We start from the raw sequence: 27,434 nt of genomic DNA on the forward strand, positions 1-27,434 counted from the left end.
GGGCTGGGCTTGGCTGGCTGAGCCCAGGTGCGCTCCTGGGGCCGGTTCTTTGCCTCTTTCCTGCTTCGCAGCAGCAGCTCCGAGGAGGCGAAGGAACCTCCAGTCCGCAGCGCCCCCGTCCCTCCCGACTCTGCCCCGCCGCCCCCGCGGCTCGCAGGGCTTCCCCTGGAAGGAGGAGCCGGGGCGCGGGTGCTTGCGGATTGGCTTCCTCGTGCCCTGAGTGACGGGGGCCGAGCCCAGCCAGACCGCGGCGGAGGCGGGAGCCCGGCACTGCTCCTGTCCTGCCCCAGCTGCAAGCGCAGCTGCATCGCCCCCGGCAGAGGCAGCCGGCGCTGGGAGCTCCGTGCAGTGCCCGGCGGCCGCTGCAGCCGCCCCTAGCCCGCCCCGGGCTTCACTCTGCAGCCGCTATGGGCTGGGCTGCCCCTCTCGGGACCGTGCTGCTGCTACTTCTGCGGGTGCCGGCTGCCCGCGGAGCGCCCGGCTCCTGGGGGCTGGCGGAGGAGGAGAGCCTGGAGCAGCAGCCGGGGTACCGCGACCCCTGCAAAGCCGGTAGGTGTGAGTGGGGGGGACTCCCGGGCCAAGTTTGCCGGCGCCTGGCTGGGCAGATCCGCCTCCCCACTGCTGCTGCAAGAACTTCCCTGCCTAGCGCTTCCTGCGCCCGTGTCCTGGCCCGGGCTGGAGCTAGCAGCTGCCCCGGGGGGCTTGTCCCGTTCCAGGTGCGGCAAACAGCTGCACAGCGCTGGAGGCTGCGAAGGAGCCAAACTCCGGCTGCGCTCCCCGAGCAGAACGCGTTAGTGTAACGGGGGGTTGAGAAGCCTGTCGAGGTTCTGGGCAGTGCATCGCTCCAGGCTGAGCTGGGGAAGGTGACAGCAGGGACTGGGACCACCCCAGGCAGGGCTGGTAGGGAATAAAGCGGGGATCTTGCTTCCGGATTGAAGCAGCATCTCCCGGCTCCGAGATTACCCCAATTTGGATGAAAAGTTCCTCGTTTATCTTGTAGCTGAGTGTTGGGGGGGGGGGGGGTAGAAGCAACCAGCTAGGACTGAAGCTTACTGCAGGTCCTAAATCCAGGAGAGCCCATGTTCGCCTCCCCTCGTCCTGGACTGCACACTCCTTCATTCCCGTTAATTAAAGGAGACGGGTGCGTCCAGTAAGCCAGCAAGTGATGGACGGGGATAGGACCCGGGGCATTTTGAACATCTACGGCTTGGCGTTCTGTAGGCTGCTCACTTGGGTTTGCATCTACAAGTATTCTGGAAGCACTGAAGCATCTGGACGCTGCCGGGGAGTTGTACAGCTCTTATGTGCATTTGTTACATACACCGATTGCAAGAACTCTGCTGATGGGTTTTATGACTAGCTCGCCTGCTTCATTTGTAATTGTGATCAAAATAGGAAATTCAGGTTGATGGGTTGGGGCCGATTCCTTTTAAAAAAAAATATATATATATATATATTTGCCAAGTGTGGTATTCTCTTCTGTTCGCTAGGCCAGGCAGTTAGAGATTTGATCTGACTGAGGTGCTTAGCGATGGAATTTAAATTAATTATGGGCTTTCTTGGGTCTGAAATTCCATTCTGGAATCCAATGGTAATGAAGAAATGTTTTCTGAGCTTACTTCTGTCTGTTTCTAACAACAGAACGTGTGTATAAATATACTCGCCTGACCTGATTTCACACCTCCCGCAGAGACAAGTAGCAATGTTAAGGCGACGCCAAAATCATTTCAGTGCACGTTGGCCCGGCTGCCCCTTGTAAACTTCAGAATTGGGGTATGGAAGTTGTCGTGTCTCTGCTTTTTAATATGCTTCTGTGTTTTGTGAGCCAGGATTCCCGTCAGGATGCCGACCCTCAACCTTGTTTGGAAGGACTATCTTTCCTATCAGCCTTCGACTACCAGGTGTCTGAGGCATTTGAAGCGAGTGCCCTCTCTTGGCTGGTGGAACAGGGAAGAGGTTTTCTCTTCTCTTCCCCCCTCCACCCCACACTCCATGCACTAGTCTTTGGGATGGGGCAGTTCACTATCTGCCCCACTGACTCCAGGCTTCTGTGTGAACGGCGGGTGGGGTAGGTCTTGTCACACCTCTCCAGTAGCCATGGTTTGTGGGCGATCCTTTCCCCGTGTGTGATGTCTCTCTGCTCAGAGCTTCCCCCAGCAGCAGCAGCAGCAGAGTGAAACCAATGTAATTCTTGTTAGTTTCACTGCTTCCTTCCCTGCACATGCTGCCTCTGCCCAGGTCTGTGCTGCTGCTGGTGCAGGCTCCAGTGTGTTTTTTTTTTAGTTTTACTGAGGAGTATTGTCAAGACTTGTCCATGTGTCCATTTCTCCATCTATAAATTGGCAGCAGTACTTGTCTACCAGATGCGTAACTATCTATAAAGTGATTAGAGTGTGCAAAATATTTTGTAAAGGTTAACAATTGTGGGTCCTCTCTGGAAACCGAGGTTTCAAACCATGGGAGTCACCTCACCTTCAACAGGAGGTGCAGGTGCTCAGCATTTCAGAAAATCGGGCCACTTTCAGATGGTGCCTAAATATATATGTCCAGGCTCGAGTCTGTTGGTGTTGAATCGGGCTTATCCACCTGTAGATAAGAGTGCTGTAGTAGAAATGCTATTTAATTAAATCAGTCAGGGCTGTGGGTTTATACCCAGCTGAATTCCATGTATGCTTCTCTGTAGACAAATAAATGGCGGGGGGCAGCTCTGAGTGTAGGAGAGAAGCTATTCGGGAAAGGGTGGGAATTCCTTCCCAAAACTTAATGTTTCAGGGATCAAAGCATCTGGCTGCCTGAAATGCCAGGATATAACCACTGTTATTGCTACTATAAGCACTTGCATTTTGGACTATTACAGTTAATATTTCAGCACTTATCTATCGCACAGGAGAACACAACAATGTCTTAACAAGAAAGAGAATCCACTGGCTGTCTTGAACAGTCATCTTGCTTGGTTAGAATTGTCAGTGTAATTTACAGAACTGGCTGTGCTTCACAATTCTCATCAGGATCTACATGGGGTCACTAAGGTTTTTAAAGAGAATGTAGCAAATGTTCTCTGCTAGATCTCTGTGCAGTTATGGATGGGAAATGTATAACCTCGAGATCTGCCTTAAACCAATGGTGTTTGTCCTAACTGACTCGGTTAAACTGCCGAAACCTGGGCACAGATCAGAGTGAGGTTATCCATTTAAACAGTTTTGGGAGCGATTGTGGATACTTTGCAAACAGAATAGGCACCCACTTCTGAAATGCTTGGCCTTAAACCGTAAGGACTTGTCTGCTCACAAACTGGAATCAAAATAACAAAATAGGCTGTAATTCATCTCTAGTTATTCCGGCACACGTCTGTGTGCACAGTTATTTTGGCTTGTGTGTCTTATTTTGATTTTAACTTTTATGTCCGTAAAGAAAAAAAAATCTACATGTGTGACGGAGACTCAGGTGTTTACAGGATCGATATTCTTCTAATGGCACAGTACCTGATGTGGTAAGTATGTACCTTTCCTTCCAGCAGGGGGCCTGGGAGACTGGTCCTACCAACAGAGATACTGCAGGTGGGGAGAAGCATTGAGTCATCTAGCCCAGTGTGTTACCTTTGCATCTGCATCCTTGTCACTCGGGGCCACGTGGCAGATGCATTGTGCCCCTCTGCTCATACAGATCTATCTCAGGTCCCACTTCCTCCCACTCCTTTAACTGATGGCAGGTACAGCGATGTTTCTGTCACCGTTTTTGCTGCCTGCCCCCGGGTGACAGCTTATCTCCCTGGCTGGTGGCAGATGCACTTTGCCCCACAGGCGTACCAGATTTGTCTCATTCCCCTCCAGCTGTAACAGGTGTGTCTCATTCCCTGCCCTGGAACTGGAGGCAGGTGTAAGCGTTAACAGACTGCTGGCTGAATGAGGAGTGCTGTACCTTTGTCCCAGTGCCTCGCTCCCATGTGGAATGAGAGGAAATTGCACCTGCCCAATGTTATATGATCAAACAGGGTCTTCAGAAGTCCAGTTGCCTGTGTGTACTCTGAGCTCTTATCCATATGTGTCCAATGTAGGGTAGGGGACATGCCGTATACATGTGCTGACCGAGGCTGAAAGGGGACAGGCTAGGGGCATAAATATGAGCTAATTATTGCCCTGCAAGTAGTAATTAATTTCCTTTCTTTGGGACTCTGTCGTCTGATGGAATTGTAGCGCTTGCTTTCACTCTGTTAGTAATAGCGACGTGGCGATGTGTCATGTCGTTACAGCGTGGACTTGGGTGCCAGGACTCCTGGGTTCTGATGCTGAGTGACCTTAAGTGGGTCCCTAAGCCTCTCTGCCCCTCATCTCCCTGGTCTGTAGAATGGGAATGCTGCTGTGCCAGGAAGATGTGACTGGAAACTTGGGGAGGGCAGGGTTTGTGGCATAGAGTGGAGGAGAGAGAGTTGGGACAGCAGTTGCACAGGTGGGGCTAAGGAGATAGATGGAGTAAGTGGTGGTGGTGTAGGCTAGGATCCAACAAGGGAGGAGGAGAGCTGTGCTGGAGCAGCGCAGTGCATGAGTGGATGAATCTGCAGTGCAGGAAATTGTGAGCCTTCTGGAATCTTGGAGCTGGCACATACATGTCTGCAGGGCCCTGTTCTCCATGGAACAATGAGACTAAACTCTGTGTAAATGTTAGCTTGCCTTCTTCCTCCCTCCCGCCCTCCACCTCCAATCACAGGGTTCCCTGGCTCATGGTAGAAAATACTCACTGATGTAACTGTTGGGCTTGGCTCCCGCATTGTTGAAATGGCACAGTTCCAAACCCTCCCCTGCTCCCCCCCCCACTATGTGCCAGGGCAGTCCAGAGCTCGTTGCTTGCTTCAGCACTCATCCCTCCCCAGGCCTCAGTTGCACTCCTCCAGGCAACCCCGCTCGCCAGCCTGTGCTTCTGGCTCCTGCCAGGGGCAAGCTCGACTCCAGCTCTCACTCACAGCTGCCTGGAGCAGAGCAGGGAGCTAGCGCTGGGACCCACCGAACCCCCCGCCTCCCCTTGTGGGGGGAAAGATGGAGAGTGCAAGGCCGCGGCGGGCAAGTCCCAGCAGGGCAAGGAGACAAGACAATAGCCAGTGCTGCAGCAAAAGGCTGCGTTCTGTCGCATTTTGGGGAAATGTCTGCTTCCGAGGCCACAGGGCCTGAACGGAGGTGAGTGGAACAGTTCACACCTCTGTTTGTTTCAGGCTCCCTGGAGACTCAGGCAGGCATCACTGCAATGGCTCCTCTCGGCTCACGTTCTCAAGGTTGTTCCTGCAGCCAGGCAGCCTAGAAACTTTCTCTGGAAGGGGGGAGAAGGTAGCCTGCTTGTTTCCTGGCACGGAATAGTGGGTATTCCCATGGAGCGGAGTGGGGCCCAAGCAGGATTGTTCCCTCCAGTCTCTTCTTCAGTACTTTGTTCTGTCCCATTTTAAATGCCCCAAGTAATGGGGTTAAACCCCTTCCCCATAGAGATGGTGCCACATCTTAATTGATTTCACCCTGAGGGGAGTTTCCCTTTGTTTGATTCAGTCACCTGGCTCTGCCTCCATCGAGGAGCTGTGCTGTTTGTTCCAAAGGAAATGGGTTTTGATTGGACCAAGCTACAGCCCTCTGACAGTCATGTGCAGAACAGCGCCCATTCCACAGCGACTTGCTAACGCCCTGGAAGCGGTAATGAAATGAAATAAAGGGGTGGGATGTCTGGGTAACTCAGAGTCACAGCCCAGGGCCCAAGTGCAGCAAACATAGCACAGGAAGTCTGGCGCCCTGGCAAGGAACGTACAACATGCTCAGAAGCTAGCCTGGGTCACAGCCCCACCCAGCCTGCTCCACTCATTGCAGTTTTAACAATGGAATTTTTGACATGTGGGATTGGGAAGCACCTTGTTTAATTTGTGGAAATTAGAAGATTTGCAGAAACATTGCGCGGGTTCTAAATTCCTTCACGCAGGTTGATTTGACTGAAGGATTTGACACAGTAAGAACCCTGTGGAATTAGCAATCAACCAACGCTACTGGGGTTACAGTAGCTGCACGCCTATGAGGTTTATACACTCAACCAGATCTCAAGAAGTTTATAACCTCCACAGAGACCTCAATGAGCTTGCAAAAGGTTTAAGGATTCATGGCAAATAACTCCAAAATTAACCACCCAGCCTCTTTTAGTAAGTCTTATGCCCTAAATCCGCCTGTACCTCATTCCTCTCCCACCCCAAACACACGCACCAAATTCTGAAGTCCAGATACAGTCCAGTGTACTAAGTCTTCTATAGGACAAATGCATCAACCATGTTACAGGTAGGTGCTCTTAGACTGAGCTGGTTTTGACCTGCTGTTCCCAGAGAAGTTAGAAGACTCTCCACAAAGTGAAAAACCTCACGCACGTATCTCTAGAGACCTTTGCTCAATTCATTTTAAGCCTGCCCACAAAAGTTCTCCATGCCACGAGATCCCAAATGCTCAATTTCAAACAAGAAGTAGGTAGTTCAGGAATATTTTTTAAACCATAGACATTAGATGGGGAGTGTCCAATAGAGCTTACAGAGAAAACTGCCTTAAAACCCTTTCCATGACTCCAGCTCCGCTGCATTGCATCTCCAACTGCAAACAGCGAGATCACTACTGTGTGTGTACACACTGTCTCCAGCAGCCTTTATCCACCTGTCCTCATTCACCATGACCATCTCTTAGCTGCAGGTCAATGAATAGTCAGTTCATTCCCAGACCACCGTGGGGAGACAGCCAACCAGGCCCTCCTGCAACCTGCCAGGGTAAACAGCAGGGAAGGGGTTAGTCTGTTGCATTTAGCAACTCGAGAGCTTCCCACCCCAACACTGTGGCTTTTTCTGCCTTGCTTGCAGCAATATCTGCATCAGTGCTAGGCTCTGCAGCCTGTATGCGTCTTAGGGTCTCCCCTTGCGATAAAAGTGTGCTTCCCTGATGGGGACAAGGTCTTGGGGCGAGCAGGGACAAAGCAAGGCTGCTCCATTGGTGAAGGCCAGAGGACTAGGAGTCCCGAGACCTGGCTTCTACTCCTTGCTCACTGGCTGACCTCTCATTTTCCACCTCTGCCCTGTCTGCGAAGCAGAGATGATGCTAACCTGCGTCATGAGGCCAGGTCAGATTTCTCAAAGCTATCTGGAGCTCCCCGCTTCAGTAAGATGCACCCTATGGCCACCATGGCATCCTTATCTGGTGAGCATCTGACACACACTGGGCCATGCGCCCCTGAGAGGCTGATCTGGAGCTGAGGGTACTCCACACCACACAGGGTAATGCCCAGAGTCCTCAGTCCGCAGGTTGAAATGAGTGGAACATAATTATTTGGCTATTTTAGACTTCTCTTCCTGTCCTAAACTACTGTGCGGTGCTGCTGTACACTGTTAAATAGCTGTCATGTTCTACCCCAGAAGTGGCCGCATTTCATTGATGGCTGAAATGATCTGTGTAAGTTCTGGGAGCCTAGGAACTGCAGCATGATTTTTTTTTAAAAAGGTGAGTTAATTAACCATACTGAGGGCTTTTCTCTTGATTGGCTCCTGACTACATCATAAGTGAAATAGGAGCTATTTAACAGGAAGTTCATTAGAAGAAAATCTATAAGTGCAACAAGAATAAAATTGTGTCAAGGGTCTAGGAACCAGGAAAGAAATTAAATTAGGTCACACCAACCTTCTGGCCATGTGTTTAAGAATGGGCCAGGGTTAATCTCATGATCCACAGGTTTCCTACAGGCATCGCAAGCCCCACTACTCAGACTTAATGCTTGAATTGGAATGCAGGTTTAATCTGCATGGACTGGCCGTGTGTGTGTGTGTCTAGATCTAAAAGTATCTCCCTCTATTGCCAGAGCTAAGGGACTCAGGCTGTTAGCTTGCAGGCAGTAGCAGACTCAGAAATGTCTCTACCTGGCCTAATCACTAGAGGGGGACAAAGAGCCATGTGGTCAGTGTGGGTGGCATCCAAGTCTGCATTTGGGTTTATGAATCAAGGGCCTTGCTGTGGGCTTGAATGTCTAAATGTGGGATCAGCACAGGTCATTGGAGATGTCAGTGTTGCAAATTCACAAGTCAGCCCCCCCTTGCAGAATATCCCTCCCCCAAGTGGTTTAAAAATTGATTAATTTTTTTTAAAGGATTACCTATTGTACTTTGGGCCTTCTGTGCTGTTAGAGAGCACTGAGGTCAGGTTTCAACCTTTTCTCTAACCATGAAGTCTGGAAACTTTTTTTTTTTTTAATGGAAGCAGAGATTCTCCTGTGATCACTTGACTCCAGCAGCTGGGGCTTTAAGAAAAACTGCAAATAGCACCAGAGTTGGCAGTGCTGATGTTTGGACAATTGTCCCACTGCCTGTGTGTAAATCTTTCCTTCTGACCTCTCTCTCCCTTTCTCTCTCCGTGGCAGGTCCATGCTCCCTCTCCCCCAGGCCTATAATCTGGCCCTGGTGTCTTTTTTTCCCCCATCATTAATGCCCATGTTCTCACTTACCCAAGCTGTAGACTTATTTCATGCCATGGCTTTATTTGCTGTGTCTCATTTAGCTCTTTGGAGCAGGGTACCAGCTGTAATGAATTGCTCCCTTACTAATCTCCCCTTTCCTCTCCGCAACCCAGCTGGAGAAGATCTGGCCACCCGAGAAGCAGGGACCCAGATGAGTATCTAGCCAGAAGAGGGTGCTGTGATTCATTATGCCATTCTCCACTGGATAGTCTGTTCGATTTCTTCCTGGGGGTGCTGTATGATTTCTTATGCGGAGTCCTCCTGCACAGCTTAGTACAGGGTTTCCCTGCAGGTAAGTAGGTTCCTATATCCTTTCCCTGTGGGGACACCAAATAATCTTTCTGCCTTGGATCCTGAGGGTTGCAGGGGTCAGTCTGCAGCCTAGCTGCCTTTGGCTAGGGCTGAAATCTGCCCTCACTGCCCCGTGATGCTGATTAGAGATTGGCTTGATCCCACTGACCAGGATTTTGGGCTTTTGTCATCTTTTCTATCTGAGCCTCCGACTGAGTTAAGGTTACAGAAATGTTTAGCTTCCCTGGCAGAAGAGAGGATACCTTGTTCAGCATTTTAATCCACTCCAACATTTGCACGGCTGAAAGATCCCCTGGTAGGGAGTGGCTGACTGGGAGGTTGATTGGTTATTGATTTAGAAATCCTGATGACTTGTTGTTTTTTACTTGGGCATGTTTACTATAGGCAAGCTCGGCACTCCTAGAGGAGTTTAATGGTCTAAAAACAGCCTCTTCCTGTTTAACTGATATAAATTGCCTTTTATTACTGAGGTCTGCAGCAGCTCAACATCACGTTAAGACTCTGCCCCAGAAGTTGTTTTGAATCCTCATAAACTTTGGCCCCCAGGAAAATGCACCTTGTCAAAGTTACTGAATTCAGAATATATAACAAAATGGGAAATGAACTGTTTGCCGAGAAAACTCTAGAAGAAATGTGAGAGCGAGGAGCAGGACTGCTGAATGTTTTATTTTACTCTATTCCAGTCAAAATCTGCATTGGAATAAGATGTACCGGTGACCCACCAGCTCAGATTTCTCAGCTGCCAATTGATTTTTTTTTTTAATGCAGTGCTGGGAAGAATTCAGAATTACTTTTGCAGAATTCACACATCTTAGAATCGTCTTCCCCAGTTCTCCCCCAGGCCTGGATCTTTCTGCCCTGTCCTGTCTTTTCTCATTCTCCACCCCCAGATTTTTCATGCCAGTCCCAGTCTTCCTCCTCCCCTTTGCCCCGCTAGCTTTCAATCTCCCTACACAGCCAGTCGTCTTCCCTCTAGGCTCCTTGTCCCAATCTACTACCCTCCAGTACCCTTCCCCATAAATCTAGTTCTTGTCCCTTCTGCATTAGTTAGCCAGCTTCCTTCTCACTGCCTGGGTGCCAGCAGGGGAGGCCGTGAGAGTAGTGGCAAGTCTCCTGTCTCTTGGTTCTGGTGACTAGCATCCCACAGCAGCTAGGAGTAACAATTGCAAGGGAAGTCCTGATCAGCCCCAGGCTCCTGGAGCATGTTCGGGGCAGATAGAACCTTTGGATAAATAATTCTAACAAGCCTCTACTGAGCATGTGCAAACACAGGCACCTACTTTCTCATTTCCCCAGGGGTGCTTGAGCCCTGCTCTGGCCCTGGCCCTGCCCCTACTCCATCCCTTCCCCCAAGGCCCTGCCCTATTCTGCCCAGCACCCACCGGCGGGCCACACCAATCAGCTCCTCCCACTCCCCCCACAGTGCCTCCCACCCTCACTCGGCTCCCTCCCCTCCAGTGCCTCCTGCCTGCTGCTGAACAGCTGATCCATGGTGAGCGGGAGGTGCTGGGAGGGAGGAGGAGGAGCTGATCAGTGGGGCTCACTGGGGGGCAGTGGGAGGAGCTGATTGGTGGGGCCTCCTGGTGGGTGCTGAGCACCCACTATTTTTTTTCCGTGGGTGCTCCAGCCATGCGTGTAAACTAATTTTGTGAAGATTTGTAACTTGGGCAAATTTTCAGAGGGATGGCAAAAGGCACATCCTTGGCACCAGGGTGATTTCCCCCATGAAATTCCAAGCCCTTGCTCCAAACCATGGGGTCACTGATTTCTCAGCCAAATGTGTGTAAGACTTTTTTAAAACATGTTTTTTCTTTAAGCTCAGTCTCAGAAACAGCTGAAGTGTTTTATCTGAAATGTTCAAAAAAACAAAAAACAAAACAAACCGAAAACAGCCTGAGTCAGAAAATTTCAGCCCAAATGGTTAACGTTTGGCAATGTTATAAGCAACTAAAACCATTGGGAGTACATAGTAGAGTCTCTGTAACTTGAAGTCTTTAAATCATGATTTGAGGACTTCAGTAACTCATCCAGAGGTTAGGGGTCTATTACAGCAGTGGGTGGGTGAGGTTCTGTGGCCTTCATTGTGCAGGAGGTCAGACTAATGATCATGAAGGTCCCTTCTGGCCTTAAAGTTTTGAGTCTGTGATCCACCAGTCCAGTGCTCTATTATTGTATTGATTGCTAGATGCAACTGTAATGCAGTGCTCTTCATTCTCATTGAGGGATGTAATTAGGGCGGATGCAAGCATTCCCACCAAGCGATGATGTAGTAGTGCTCAAGTAAAGGTGGTGCTAAGGGTAAATAAATTCTTAAGCTTGGATAGGTTGACATTTCTCAGATCTGAAAAATCCACACCCCTAGCAACGGACCTATGCCAACCTAGGCCCAGGCGTAGACACAGCAAGGTCATTGGAAGCATCATTGACCTAGCCGCTGTCGCTTGGGGAGGTGGTTCATACAGTGACAGAAATACCCTTCCCATCACTGTAGTCTGTGTCTACATGGTTATGCCATTAGCTATGCCCCTATCATCCCAGGAGAGTTGACGTGGCCTTAATTAGAGCTGGTTGAAAAATTTTGGAACAGTTTCCATAAGAAAATGTGGTTTGGTTGAAATGTTTCACGGGAACGTGTCTATTTCAACAATTTGACAAACGTGTCAAAACAAATCATTTTGCCATGTTTCATTTTGATAATGTCAATGTTTCGTTTTGACTCTGAGGATAATATTTTAATAGGTTTATATGTTTGTACCTTATCAAAATGTTTCAAAGTTTCTGAATCAAAATATGTTGGGATTCCCATTCTGTGAAAAACTTGAATGTTTCAACTTTTCGTTCCAAATTTCCATGTCAAGCTTTCCCGCTGGGTGGAAATTCTGTTTTCTGATCAGTTGTAATTCTTCCCTTGTTTTTTGTGTCTTACAGGCAGCAGTTCAACCCCCAAATTTAGAGGGTTTTTTAAAAAAGCTGCTTTTTATTTAAATGTTACCTTGGAGCTTGTAACCCCAAAACCGCAGCACTGTGCTAGTGCAGGGAAATCAGACTGACATGGCTTGTTTATGAGCCAAGTAAAACTGACCCGTTTCATTGGGCTTGTCTTCACTGCATTGTTAGCTTGAGGTATACCTCAAGTTTTGCCACCCAACTCCTGTCCACACATGCAAATCTCTAGCTCAGGTTAAGTGGTACTGTAAACTTGAGCTAGATGGCCTGTCCGGGAGGTGTTACTGCTGACACTCCAGCTAAGTAACGCAGTGTGGGAGCAACAACTTGATTTCCAACTCAGCTGCTAATCCAGTCTCTCCTCATCCAATTGCTCTGTGTAGCTCCAGTGTTATTTCACGGTGTGGCTGCTCTCAAGTGAGCTGGGCAATAACTCGAATGTACGAACTCAAGCTAAATGGTGCAGTGAAGACAATCCCATTGTCCAAGCAGAGTGAAATCCGCAAAGGAAGCAAACATACATCAGTGGTGAAAAATACATTGGATTTTAAAAATTCAGTTAGCTTTTAATATTGAAGTAGTTTTTGTGGTGCAGATGAGTACATTTTGCTTTTAACGGGACTTCGTTATTTATTGAAAAAAGAAAAATACAATGTGTAATTCCAATACAAAAGCAAAATGCCAAGATCTCTTTTAATAAGTGGGTCATATTTTTATATCTATAGCCAGGTCCACCAGGAAGAAAATAGTTTTTAACAAGAAATGTTTAGTTTCATAAATGAATGCTAAGCACTATTTTCTTATAGGTCGTGACCGACCATCACTGATCAGTTCTACTGACAACGCTGCAATAATCTTTACATAAGTAAGGGACAGGGACTGTCTTTGAGATGTCTGTACAGTGCTCAGTCCTGAGCAGTCTGTGACTGCATCTCTTAGGTGCTACCACGATGATGTTTGTGATTTTTCTGCCCTCAGCCCTATCCAGTCTAGGAGAGCAGAGGCAAATCTCTGGTGAGATCACCACTGGGTGCCTAGTGGGGCGGTTCGTGTAACTGAAGGTAGGCCTTTTATTGCTGTATTGTTAGTATTAGGAGGAGATTTTGTTCCATGACACTTTGACCTGCAGTTGACCACTCAGACAAGGCACGCATGATGTTGCGTAGCTGTGAGAACCGAATGCATGTAATGTCTAACCTTTGATCCGATCTGAAAGCATGGACTCTTCGGTTAGCATTTCCCACCCACGCCACCACTGTGACCTGCTGCTTGCTGTCCATTTTTCTGGGCACCTAAATATGACTTAGGAAAGATTAGTAGCCTAGTAAGTAACCTATTTTAATGGGGGGAAGTGAGTTCCCATCACGCTCAGTTAGATGCTATTGATTTTTTTTTTTTTTTTTTTTTTTTTTTGCTGCCTTGTGCACTATATTCCCTTTGTTGTTGTATTTAAGTAACAAGACATTACAGGATGTGCTGGGGTATTGCTGGCTCCTGGTGACTAAGCATCAGAATTTCCTTAAGTCCTGTCTGTCCTTTGAAGGTTCTAACACCGGGACCAGCGCGCACCAATTTTCCATTCTGTACGGTGACATTCAGTTGATGCTGCAGAACTTTTCCCGTGTTTATACTCTTAGCTCTTCCAAAAAGCATTCATCTCCGTGGCTGACTTTTTTTCCACCTGGTCAGCGGGACTCTGCTTGCATTGTCTCGAGCTATTCTATATTAGTTCCCCAAATCCAACCCCCAGCCACGCCCTAGACTTTCACATGCCTCTTTCACTCAGCCACATGCCACAGTTTTGGGTTTTTTCCCCCCATTTGTTACTAAAATGAAACGGGGGATGGTCGTCTTTCAACTTCCAGCCTTTGCCTGCTAGGTTGAAGAGTCTGCTGGTTGTCAAATGTGTGTACCTCAGGTAGATAGCTGTAGACTGGGAAATTAACCAGAATAGCTATTGTGCCTTCAATTCACAACCTACCTTCCTAAGAGTAGGTCAGCACTAAAACAGGCGATCAAGGGAGGCTGTGGAATCCCCGTCGGTGGAGGTTTTTAAGAAGGTTGGACAAACACCTGCATGCATGATCTAGGTTTACTTGCTACTGACTCAGCATAGGGGATGGACTAGGTGATCTCTGAAGGTCCCTTCCAGCCCTACATTTCTGTGGCTGTGGAGTAGTCCTAGAACACAATCGGATTAGGAGCTTTCTAGGGCTGTAGGCAGGAGCTAGGGAGGGAGAGCGGGCAGGTTACTGGGGCCAGAAGGCAGCAAAGGAGAATGGAAGTGGCTGGTTGGTTTAGGCTGTCCTGTTGATTTCTCCTTGCGTAGATGTGTTCTGATGACTAAGGGTGACAGTGGCCTGTCCCTGAGATGTCATCGGAGCTTGGGGACTACGATTTGGTTACAGAAGGGGGACTCGTTTGTGAGAGACTTTCAGGCCAAATTGCTCCTTTGCGCCAAGTTAGTAATTAACCCGACCGCACACAGAAGACGTAATTGTCTCCTGCAGTGCTATTGCAGTGGATTTGGAAAGCAAATTCAGCCATTAGTGTGTGTACAAGGGGTTTCGGGCACAGCGGTAGTTACAGAGCTGCTGCTGATGCCACTGTGATGTGTGCGTCCCAGTCCGCACTCCAGAAACGGCAGCTTCATTCAGCCTTGATGCTCCAGCTGAGGTCATTTATTGGGGGTGGGGGGGTGGGCAGGGGCAGAGCTTTCTCACTCCATGGGTGCTCTTTTAGAAAGAGCTTCTGCCAGCTGTGTGGCTAAGCTGGCATTGGACCACTGCTAGGGGCTGTTGTGAGCTTCCCTTCTTCCTAAGGGACATGTAGAGACAAGCTTTGCCTGGAGATTCTGCCGTCCAGAAGGGCAGAATGGGGAGCTGTGCTCTCCTGTCCCAGACAGATGGCTGTCTGAGCGCCCAGATGAAATGGTGATGGGCAGTTCAGGAGTGCATGCAGGAATCAGAAAGCTGAAGGAATAAGTTGTTATAATGGAGGGCTGGAGCTGATAGCCGGTTGCGAGAAGGGAGTTTTGAAGGGTGATTTGAATGAGGAAAGAGGCTGTTCTTTTGCACAGAGCACAAGCTGTTCCAGGAAAATATCAGTGCTTGTTGCCTTCTAAGTGCTTTATTGACCTTGACTCATGTTATCATGGTGGGTCTAGGTGAGGAAATGCTATCCTGCACGGCCTGACTTATGTGTATCGCTCTCGTTGTACGGTCTGGGCCTTATTTATTCAGTGCTTGTGATCCAAGCCCTGAGGATTCGAAAGTGATGAACCAGGCCCATGGAAACAGTGTCTCAAATCACAAGATTTTTTTAAAAAAAGTGTTGATTTCTTTTTATTTGCATTTCCGAACCTCTAGGATTCATGTTTTTCAGTTTTTTCTTCCCCCAGCTGTGAGGACAGCAAACTACTGCTAAAGAAAACGAAAGCAGAAATTCTCACATAATCACCTGACTCTGGGGGCTTCAGAAAAATGTCAAACATGGCAAGATTCTTGATTCCCTGGGGGCACTGGGCAGTGCTGAGGAAGTGTGTCCTAAGACCCAGTTGAAGCCAGGGCTGGCTGCAGGGTTTAAGCACCTCTTAACATATGTGACTTCTGCAAGGACGGCAGTGAGCACTAGCGTTAGTACTCGGGGGAGATCCTGCCACTAGACCTGTGCTCAGACCACTAAACCATGCCTAATCAATGCACAAGTGGTGCAGGCTGGGTGGTAGGCCGAGGGGTTATGCTTAGCTGTTTCTGACCTTCCCTTTGCAGAGGCTTGTGAGGGGGATGCCCCATTCTCTGCTCTGTCGTGAATGCCCGTGGCTGCTTCTCGCTTAAAGCCTCTTCTGCTTCCTGCCCAGTGAATGAGTGAAAGGCTGGAATCTACCTGGTTTCTGAGGCGGTGCAGGGGAGGGGAGGGTAGTTGTGGAACCAGTGTGTTCTCCCAGGCTGCTCTGGGCAGTTGTGATGCAGACATGCAGGAAGCTCTGTGCACCCCAAGGCCCTTATTACTGTTTTTAAAAACCTGCAAGCAGACCTTTGTTACTGTTCCATGACGTGTTCCTTGCTTTGTCTCCGCTCCAGCCCCCTCCCTGGGTTTGCTAACATGCACGAATGCAAAGGCCTGAAATTTAGGTTCATGGTTCCAAAGTTCATGGTACTGAGAATAAACAAAAAACTATTGTAGTGGCAGAGAGCTGGGTACCCCATTAACCCAGAATCATGAATATTTATAGTGCTGGATTACAAAGGAACATAGAGACTATATTGTATTTCCTAGAACTTTCTTTCCATGGAGTCCTTTCTTGGCGGGCCACTTTAATGTAAGCTTTGCTTATTTAGTCGCACACTTTAAGCCGATTAACTTTTTACTAATAAAATGTGTGTTGACTCCCTTTGTCTGAGCTCCTGTTTGTTTGTACCTACACTCCTGTGACAAAGCGTCACAGAAAACTGCTTCAAGCCTTGGCTAAATCCCCCTGCTGGAGGCTTTAAATGAACTCAATGGGTTGGTGTGTGATTTCTGTCTCACTGTTTCTGGGTGTCCCCTCCACCCCATTGCTGCCTCAGGAATGTGCCTTGTAAGGCAAACGTTTTGAACGTTTGTTTTTTCTGTAGTCATTCCCGATACTTCCACTGAAACAGCTTTGCCAGAAAGGATCCTTTCCATCGGTGTCAGTGCTTGCACTAGGAACGTGGCTGGTAAGAATAAGCTCCGACGATTCCAGTAGCACGCAGTAGATTATTGCTAATGGAGGTAAACCAGGGACATTTTCCAGCTCTAAACTCCAATCCAGGACTCTGCGTGTTCAGTAATTTCCCAGTCAGGGAATGAATTTCCCCTCTTCTGCTATGGATTCTCTTGTTGTTTGCACTGACAGGTGCTGTGTGTATTACGATAAGGCATATGGTTAATATGGCTTTCTCGCTCTCTAGGAACTTCCCAAAGGATTGGCTGCACCTGGACAATGGGGATGACAACATGCGTCTTGTGATGGTGCTTGGAGACCCTTTGTTTAAATGAGCTCTGTAGAGCCCAGGATTAGCAGCTGCTTGGCCACTGACGGCTCTTTGGGGTAGATGGTTAAAGGTGCCTAGAGGTGGATATAGGAACCTAGTGTGATGCCTATCTGCATCTCTAGGCACCTACATACCTTTATAAATCAGGTTCATGGTCACAGGCCAGCGTCACTGGACCCAAATTTGCCCCTTCTCCATGGCATTTTAATGCTGACCTCTGGCATCCCTATTCATTTCTCTGCTCCCCTCTCTCCACTCCAGTGATATAGTGGCAGCAGCAGCCACAACCACTAACCTGCTTTCAAGGCCTGGTCTCTGCCCCTCGGGGATTCAGAGCGGTTCAGCTGTTTGAGTAGGGGGAAAAATCCTTTCCCTGTTAGAAGGAAATTCTTGGGTCCGTCTCCTTAACTGCTCCAGCCCCCCAGTGGCTGGGGGCAGGAAGTGTAACTGGCAGGGAAAAGGGAAAGATGGGCCCTGGGGTGTTTCTGGTGGATTCGGCCACGTTCTGAGCCTGTGGAAGTCCCGGGCTGTATGTGTGGGGTGGATCTAGGGTGTGGTTTTGGGTGGCTCAGCGTGAGAGTAAGCGTGGCTGAACTGTGTGTGCCCAGCTGATGCCAGTGTAGCGAGGGTGTGACCCGGGCTGTGCAGAATCCCTTGCCTCCCTGCGTATCCTGAAAGGGGAGAGCTCTTCCGCTGGGTGCGGACGGGGAGGGCAGTGTCACCCTCCACCCACCCTCACAGGGAAACTCCTGAGAGTCTAACCACTGTGAGGGATCTACGGAGCGGGGTGTACCGCTCCTATGGGCCCCTTCCCACTGCACATCCCCTTCCCCGGCCAGGGAAGGGTCCAAGCCAGGGAGTGGGAGCCACGTGGCTACAGGGAGCTGCAGAGAAGCTCCAGGAACTGTGGACAGAGCCCCGTTGTGGAACAAGTGGCCAGTTGGACATTACAGCTGGGGGCAAGTCAATAGGGGAGCAGCAGCAGCTGGGCAGGGAGCCAATGCAGAGGGGCCCAAGGGGAGAGACTAACGGAGCCTGGCCTGGAAACCTGAAAGCTCCTATTTGTTTGAACAGAGACTGCACTGGAGAGGGTGCGCCAGGCACGAGCTGGACTGCCCCAGGGCCAAACAGCAACCTCTAGGCCTCACTGGGATCTGTAACTGTTTAAGCCTCTGTACCTAGGGTATTTGCTCTCTTTCCCCTTTGCTACTTGCCCTGACCCCATTCCCTTTCCCTGAGCTGTGTGTCTGAGTGGTATTGGGCCCCACCAGGGGTAGTGCCCACAAGGCCTAGCTGCTGAAGGGCCTGCAGTGCTTGCCTCCCAGATGTGATATGAGCACCATGGTAATTACACAACACTTTCCTGCTTCTGAGGAGTGGGGAGGGAAGGGGGCAAAGTGCCAGCTGTCTGTAAGGAAGCTATGCGTGCTCTCTGGTCAAGACTCCATCCCTTGATGCCCACAGTCATCTTGGCTATTAACCCATCTGTTTCCCCACCCCCTGCGGAGAGAGGCATTGAGGAGGTTGGGGTGGGACAGAGGGGGCAGAAGCTCACTTTGAATAGGTCGGGGTGAGGCATCCTAAGCATGGGCGCTGGGAGAGGAAGTGGGATGGGAGGGAGTCAGGGTGGGGTGCTGTGCATTAGGAGCAGGGGGTAGTGCAGGTGTCGGAAAGGCAGGGGAGCAGGTGGAGTCGGGCAGCAGGGTTGGTGCTCTGCATGGGGAGCTGCTGAGATTTGGAGGGGTGGGGGGAGAGAGCTGGCTCCCGCCTGGGAAAAGGGGGTGCCGGCAGTTCATGACTCTCTCACTGGGTGTAGCTGCTCCTGATCACCCCAGTTCCTATCTGCTCCCCGATCCCGGGTGCCACTGCGGCTGCTTCAGCTCCTCCGGGTCCCGCTCTCCCTCCTCTCCCAGCAGCCACAGAATCCTGCCTGTTGTGAGCCTGCAAAACAACTCACTTAAGAACAATGCACAGGGGTGGGAACCTAGATCAGCCCCCCCCATATTTCCAGTCCCCTGTTCTGCCCCCCACCCCTGGTGGGGCCCTCAGATTTCTCACCCCCAGTCACTCAGGTTTCAGACCCAGGTAGGGCGCAGGTGCTGCCCTGGTCGATCTCATGATGGATGAAGAGTGAGTGTCTGCACTGCCCCTTTCTCAATCCTCCTCCCAGCTGCCTTCTATGTTGTTCACCGGGGGTTGGAGAGCCAGCTAGCCCCTTGCTCCCATCCTGCCACTCCTCTCTTGGAACCCCTCCGCTGGCTCTCCCTGTGTCCCTGGATCAGGTCCAAGCAGCTTGTCCTCCTCTTCGAGAGCTTTCACATCTCCACCCTGCCCCGTGATCCTGACCTGCTCCTGTCTCTCAGCAGCTCGCCCCTCCCCGGTCCTGCTCGCTGCAGCCACTCTCCACCCATTTGTTAGCGTCTCCCACAGCCGCTTTTGCGATTGCTTGCGTGTGAATAGAAACCACACGTAGATCTGGAAGGCAGCTCCCCTCTTCTGAATCCATCCTCTGCTGCGACCCCTACAGGAAATTAGCCAGCCAGGGAGGCTGCACAATCCTGGGTCAACAGTGTGCCCTTATTGCCAAGAAGGCTAATGGCATTTTGGGCTGTATAAGTGGGGGCATTGCCAGCAGATCGAGGGATGTGATCATTCCCCTCTATTCGACATTGGTGAGGCCTCATCTGGAGTACTGTGCCCAGTTTTGGGCCCCACACTACAAGAAGGATGTGGAAAAATTGGAAAGAGTCCAGCGGAGGGCAACAAAAATGAATAGGGGTCTGGAGCACATCTCTTATGAGGAGAGGCTGAGGGAACTGGGATTGTTGAGTCTTCAGAAGAGATGAATGAGAGGGGATTTGATAGCTGCTTTCAACTACCTGAAAGGGGGTTCGAAAGGGGATGGATTTAGACTGTTCTCAGTGGTAGCAGATGGCAGAACATGGAGTAATGGTCTCAAGTTGCAGTGGGGGAGGTTTAGGTTGGATATTAGGAAAAACTTTTTCACTAGGAGGGTGGCGAAGCACTGGAATGGGTTAGCTAGGGAGGTGGTGGAATCTCCTTCCTTAGAGGTTTTTAAAGCCCGGCTTGACAAAGCCCTGGCTGGGATGATTTAGTTGGGGATTGGTCCTGCTTTGAGCAGGGGGTTGGACTAGATGACCTCCTGAGGTCCCGTCCAACCCTGATATTCTATGATCCTATGGAGCCATGCTATTTGACCCTGACCCTAAGCCTCTCTCCCCTCTTGGCTCCTTTGGTCACACTGGTTGCGGCTTGTCTCAGATTTAATTGCAAACTCTTTGGGCAGGGATGGGTTCGAACACCGTTCATTGGAAGTCCCATTCTGACTGGGGCATTTATTATGTGTATTGTGATAACCCCTGATCAGCTGTAAACCCTTCCTGGAATGGATGTACTTCAGGGGTGGGCAAACTATGGCCCGCGGGCTGCATCCGGCCTATCAAACTCCCGCCAGGGGGTGGGGTGGGGGCTTGCCATGCTCTGTGCGTGCCATGGCTCCATGTGGCTGCCAGAAGCAGTGGCATGTTCCCCTCCAGCTCCTGCATATAGGGGCAGCCAAGGGGCTCTGCATGCTGCCCCCACCCCAAGCGCCACCCCCACAGCTCCCACTTACTGGGACCCACGGCCAATAGGAGCTGCTGGGGCGGTGCCTGCGGACAGGGTAGCGCGCAGAACCGCCTGGCCGTGCCTCCGTGTAGGACCTGGAGTGGGGATATGCCGCTGCTTCCAGGAGCTGATTGAGGTAAGCGCTGCCTGGAGCCTGTACCCCTGACCCCTGCCCTGATCCCCCTCCTGTCCTCCAAACCCTTCGGTCCCAGCCTGGAGCACCCTCCTGCACCCCCAACCCTCATCCCCAGACCCACCCCAGAGCCCACACTCCCAGCCAGAGCCCTCACCTCCTCCTGCACCCCAACTCCAATTTCATGAGCATTCATAGCTCACCATACAATTTCCATACCCAGATGTGGCCCTTGGGCCAAAAAGTTTGCCCACCCCTGATGTAGTTGCTCTTGAGTGGTTATACTCCTCCCTCTGAGAGGCTTTTGAGGGTAGCTTGGGGCAATTTTTCTATCCCAAATGACACTCGTGTAGGATGCTGGGAGAGTTCCAGTCTGACACCTTCCTTGTGAGGCCACCGGGGAAGGTTCGTAAGGACTAATATATGTATTGTGCTGATCAGGGATTGCAAACAGCTGGCATGCACCCATGCACTCTGAGGCTACTCCCTTGTTTTCTGAATCTCATTTTGCATGTTAAGACAGAGTCTCCAGCTGTTATGGTTGCCAAGCAAACCTCAAAACTTCAATGTGAACAGAGAGAGCTTGGAGAGAGAGCTCGGAGGTGTGAACTGCTCCATACATCCCCGATGCCCACAGCCAGTGATTGAAATGCCAACATTGTTAACTATTTTGTTGCTCGTGGTCGATAGGAGAGGGTGGGTCACAGACCTATGCCCTTGGCTGGGGGCGACATCTCACGTTGGTGTCTGGATGAATTAATTCACTTAATTTCCCACCCGCTGCAGTCAAAAAGGAGCTGGACCTAGCAGACCCCATGGGCATATTCAAGCCCCACAAAGAGGAGCCAGGTTCCAGAAGCCCAGTGAGAGTGCGACTGTATTTTGAACAGCTACCCAATCTATTGTGCACAGTGTCTCATTTTGGTACCCCCCAGGGGCGGAGCTTATTGTGTGGGCAGAGTTTGGAAGAATGCCCCCTGAACTCCTCATTTCTGGCCTCATCCCAGAGCCCGCACTCCCAGCCAGAGCCCTCATCCCCCTCCCACACCCTAACCCTAATTTCATGAGCATTCATGGCCTGCCATACAATTTCCATACCCAGATGTGGCCCTCAGACCAAAAAGTTTGCCCACCCTTGTCCAAACAGATTAAAGGGGAACTGATCACAGAAATAAAAAATTTGGGTAGCTTAGATATAAGTGATTATGACTTTGACCACCTTTATAATGTGCAAGTAGAATAAAGTCCAGAGCAGTAATGTATAACTTAGTGCTTTAATAGGGCCAGTTTCACAAAGCTGAAAACAATTCTGAGCCAAATTAGTTGGGAGGAAGAATTAAATAAGAAAAATGTGAATGACAATTGGGAATAATTTAAGAACACCTTACTAGATGCCCAAAAAGCCACATTCTGGTTTAGTGGGGAAGTGAAGGCAGCTATAATATTTATATATATTCTCACCACCTATGGCCACCTTTATCTATTAACTACAGTATTACACAAATGGAAGAAAGGAGAAGTTGATAGTAATGAATATAATCAGGAATTAGTTATTGTAGGAAATTGATAAGAGAGGCAAAGGGATACAAGGAGAAATCTGACTAGCAGAATTAAGGACAATAAGGGAGGTTTTTTAAATATATTAGGAACAAAGAGAATCCTGACAACAATATTCATCCATTACTAGATAGGAACTATCAATGATAGTGCAAAAAGGCAGAAGTTTTCAATAAATATTTCTGTTCTGTGTTTGGGAGGGAAGATGATAGCTCATCATATGGTGATAACTCTTTCCATTCCACTAGTATCTCTGGAGGATGTTAAACAGAAGCAACTAAAGGTAGACATTTTTAAAACAGCAGGTCCAGATAATTTGCATCCAAGAGTTTTAGAAGAGCTGGCACTTGCTTGATCATTATTGTTGATTTTCAATAAATCTTAGAGCACTGTGGAAGTTCCAGAAGACTGGAAGAAAGCTAATGTTGTGCCAATTTTTGAAAAGGGTAAATGGGATGACCTGGATAATTAGAAGCCTGTCAACCTGACATTGGTCCCAAGCAAGAAAATGAAGCGGCTAATACAGGATTCTATTAATAAGGATTAAATGAGGGTCATGTAATTAATGCAAGACAACATGGGTTTAACTTTGTATCATTTTTTCCCATGAGATTACAAGTTTGGTTGATAAATGTAATAGTGTTGATGTAATATACATAGACTTTTATAACACATTTGACTTTGTACCAGCATTTTGTTTAAAAAACTAGAATGATATAAAATTAGCATGGCACACATTCAATGGATTAAAAATTCACACAGATTGTGGGAGTGGTAAATAATGAAGAGGACAGGTCACTTACTCAGACTGATCTGGATTGCTTGGTAAACTGGGCCCAAGCAAACTATACGTACTGCTTATGAAAGGACACGAGTTCTGAGAAATGCCAGCGTTGTAAGCGTTAGAGCTTGGCTGTGCTGTTATGTCTCTCTGCTGGACAGCTCAGAGGCTGTAGAAGTATAACTCGTAGCAGGAGTGAGTTTTATTTGGTTGATGGCAGTGTAAGTACAGCGGCTCTAAATTGCTTATGGTGTAGGCTGCTCATCTGCAAAGTGCAAGTGGCTTGTGCTGTGTTCTGCTTTCTACAGATTTGGGTCTGGCAGTGGGCTAATGCTTCCTGGGAGGTCTCAGTGGGGTCAAATTTGGCCCTTATCAGAGATTCTGCTAGGCTGCATGCCAGGGCTTATGCTACTAAATTCCCCTAGCAAAGGAACCACAGAATAGCGATATCCAGCCTATGCTATTTTGATCACTGGTAACAGAATTGCCCTTGAATAGCGCTGGGCAAGGGGTTTTTTAGTGGATAGCAAATTTGCTGAAAAATGCATTTTTTAGGGCACTGAAACCATTCACGAATTCAGGTTAGTCCAGCAAGTAATTCTGGCTGGAAAAAAATGGGAGAACTCAGAAATATCAGTGTTTCATTGTGTTTGCAGTGCTGCTGTTGCCATGTTGGTCCCACGTATTAGAGACAAGGGGGCTGAGATGGAAGTTGGTCCAATAAAAGATATTACCTCCTCCCCCCCCCCCTTGTCTGTTTCATGTTGACATTTGTGAGATGAACTGTCTGACACTTTTAGAAAATGTTTCAAAAGTTAATTCAAACGAACATTTCATTCAATCAAAATGAATATTTGTGTGTGTGTGTGTGGGGGGGGGGGGTTTGAAATAAACTGAATTTTTTCCCTTTGATTTCTTGGTTTGGCCCCTGAACTGAAAAATCAATGATCTGCTCTGTTCTACCCAGGAATGCCCCATGCCCTTCCTTACCTCTGTGTCATTGCCATCCATGCTAGCTATTGCAGCTACTTCACTGGTAAGACCCCCCCCCCACATGGTCCCACCAGATCTTTCCTAACAGAGGGAGACATGGAATGCCCTTTGTGTACTGGGCTACAGGCAGGTTATTTGTGTTAGACACACTGGTTGCACCTAAGGCCCTTCACCCACAGAGCCTTCTCAAGGAGTGGAGCTTTGTAAAGAAAAGCCAGCATCCCGGGGAAACAATGGCTCGGTATTACCCTTCCTGCTTTCTGCTTGATCCCTTCTCAATCAAGTGTTTCTACAGAATAATGTAGCTGATGCAACCTTAATTTAGCCCCCTTGTGTGTATGCATTAGGATAGTCTTTAATTACAGGATCACATATTATGTTTTCCCACCGGATGCCCTGCCTCATTTAGTGCAGAGGATGGTCCTGCTCTGGGGATGAACCAGGGTTGTGCAGTGAAGGAGGCTGTTGTTTGTAGGACTATAGTAATTCCCAGCTACATGCAGCAGGAGGCAGTGTGTAGAATGATCAGCAAAATTTAAATGTGCCAAGACCCTAGGAAAACGTAGTCCTGGGAGCAAATGAACCAATATGCTGAGGTCTGCGATGAAACCGTCCTCTGTTTTTCTTCCACAATCTCTGCATTTATGTGCAAGTGGCACTTGGTCCCAGTTTTCTGTCAACATATGGAAGCTGTTTAAATTGGCCATATAAGCCATAAGTGAAACAGATGCATATTCTTAGGCAGCCTTTTGTCATTTGTAGTTGACTGAGTGAAGGTTGCAGCTGGCTTGAAAACTGGGGAGCATGTCCTCGCCCGGATGAATGTAAGTGTTTGGAGTGAAACAGAGCTGGAATGCTACAGGATGTCTGTTGTAAAGTCCAACTCTTCATGGGTGATTAATGCATAAATAAGTTGGATCTTTAACTGCATACAATGTCACTTAGCCCTTGAGCTCCCTTACCTATCACCAGCTCTCTACCATGCTACTTTGACTCACAAAGTAGAGATGCAGTAGCTTCCTGAGCTTCAATGTGAAGAGTTGATTGAGATCTGTAACAAAGCAGCCTTTGGCGGGACATAACAGAGTATCAATTCAGGACAAATTGCTTAGAGTGGGGCAGTCACAGCCCAAGGCTGGGGTTCCTTGGCACACCAAGGCAAACCAAACCAAACCTGCCAAACAGAGAGGACTTCGGTTTTACCCTACTGACTAACCAGAAGTCATACAAGCAATTTCCTCAGACGCTCCAGTTTTCCAGTATCACCACCAGCACCACTTCTTAAGGGGATGAATGGTTATGAAAATCAATACCCCAGTAAAAGAAAAAAGGTTATCCTGATCCCAAAGGACCAAATCCCAGACCCAGGTCAATATACCAGTTAGATCTTACTCACAAATCACGCTGTTGTCAATCCTTTAGAATTTAAAATCTAAAGGTTTTTAGTCATAAAAAGAAATCTAGATGAGAGTTAAAATTGGTTAAATAGAATCAAATACATACACCAATTGCAAATTTCTTAGTTCAGGCTTGTTTCAGGCTTGATGGGATTACTGCTGATTTAAACCAATCTAGTCCCTGGAGTACAAACATCACAGCTTGAATGGGTCATTCAGTTCTTTGTTTAGAGCTTCAGTTTCAAGCACAGTTCCTTCAGAGGTCAGAAGCAGGATTGAAGACAAAATGGAGGGGGTTCCAGGGCCTTTTATATCCTCTGCCATGTGGAAGGACCATTTTGTTCTTACTGTGGAAAATCACAGCAGCAAGATGGAGTTTGGAGTCACATGTCCATGCATGACTCAGTTTGCAGGTGGCAGCCATTGCTCACATGCTACCTTTAACGTTCCCAGGAAGGCTCCTCAGATGTGTATTGGAGTCTTCCAAGGTCCATTGTCAGTTAAGTGTTTCTTGATTGAGCACTTACTCAGAATAGTTTTCTCAAGGAGCTGACTAAATGCTTCACTGTTGCTACTTAGAATTAAACACATTGAGATACAAGTATATAGCCAGTATTCATAACTTCAAATACAAAAATGATACACACATACAGACAGCATAATCATTACCAGCAAATTACAACCTTTTTATAGACACCTTACTTGACCTCCTTTGTACAAGATTTGGTGCAACTATAGGACCTTGGTTACAACAATGATTTATACGGTTACAGTTCATGCCAATAACGTCTCAAGGTCACACAGGGGTCTATTGTCTGAATGCTAGATTCTGCTGCTTAGTCACCTTGAATAAGACCTTACGCAACCAGGAGTCTCCACCGATTTCATTACTCAGCATGAATAGGGAGGCGGAATCTGCCCTAAAAATGTTGCCTGTTGATGGACTGTGGCTTAGTAAAAGTTACAGCAGGAAAGTGAGTGGTCCGGATTTCTGGCTCTGCTGCTGACATGCTGTGCGACTTGGGAGAAGTCACATAATCATTCTGTGCCTCTATTTACTGATTTATAAGAGAGTCTGATCCTCTTTGTGTCTCACAGGAGGTTGTGAGAGGAGATGGACCAAAGATCCTCTAAAGTTGAAATCAGCATGCAAATTTGTGGTTTGGGTTGATCTGTATTTGTAAGGTTTAATGAAGAAATGCCATTAAAACACTTTGCCCTTTGTTGGGGCCTTTCAGCTGTGATTTCAAAGGCTTATAATTTAGAAAGATTAAAAACCCAAATGGACATAATAGTTCCCCCTGCCCACATAGGTACTTTGTTCAGGAAGAGAGATTTCTGTGTGTGTAGTAGGTGTCAAACAAAAGGAAGTACTTCTTCACACAACGCACAGTCAACCTGTGGAATTTGTTGCCAGGGGATGTTGTGAAGGCCAAAACTGTAACAAGGTTCAAAAAAGAACTAGATAAGTTCCTGGAGGACAGGTCAATCAACAGCTATTAGCCAGGATGGGCAGGGACGCAACCCTATGCTCTGAGTGTCCCTAGCCTCTGCTTGCCAGAAGCTGGGAGTGGATGACAAAGGATTGATCACCTGATGATCGCCTGTTCTGTTCATTCCCTTTGAAGCACCTGGCATTGGCCACTGTTGGAAGACAGAATATTGGGCTAGATGGACCATTGCTCTGACCCAGAATGGCCGCTCTTATGTGTCCTTGTAATTCATCCCATAATCTCTTGATGGGAGTGCCTCTGTCATCTGCCCAGCAGGGGGCAGCAGGGTCTGGATAGGTCACTTCCTACATACATAGTGTTCTCCTGCCAAGTAATTACTTTAAGCAACATGAGGCTGTGGTTGTTTGGCTGCAGGAGGCTCAAAATGAAATGTGAGTAAATGGAACAATGATAAAAGATAGAGCTATGCAGACTCATGTAGCTGATACCCCTGCAATCTTGACAGCACTAACTACAAGACAGCATGAGGTACAAGACACTCTGATACTATAGTGATGAGAGTGGTATGACTGTTCAAGTGGGTTTCTTTAGCCTGTGGCATATAAAGATATTGTTTGGCGAGTAAATTAGAGTTAAGTCAAAAGGCCAATAACAAAGAGAGCTACAGAAGCATGGAGAAGCATGCGGTCATGTGAGATCAGGTAAGCTCTGAGATGA

At 48.4% G+C, this 27,434-nt stretch overlaps 1 protein-coding gene across 1 annotated transcript in view; it reads left to right on the plus strand.

Annotated features, from left to right (window-relative positions):
* The first annotated feature begins 334 nt into the window (after positions 1-334).
* TLL2 (tolloid like 2) overlaps positions 335-27,434 on the plus strand; it is a 187,085-nt gene continuing 159,985 nt past the window's right edge. The window contains exon 1 of the mRNA XM_054036164.1: positions 335-549. Within this exon, the coding sequence (XP_053892139.1) occupies positions 408-549 (142 nt within the window). The 5' untranslated portion in view covers positions 335-407. The remainder of the gene's footprint in view (positions 550-27,434) is intronic.

Source organism: Malaclemys terrapin, chromosome 7, assembly GCF_027887155.1.
Source record: "Malaclemys terrapin pileata isolate rMalTer1 chromosome 7, rMalTer1.hap1, whole genome shotgun sequence".
In the NCBI taxonomy this organism is placed as follows: Eukaryota; Metazoa; Chordata; order Testudines; family Emydidae; genus Malaclemys; species Malaclemys terrapin.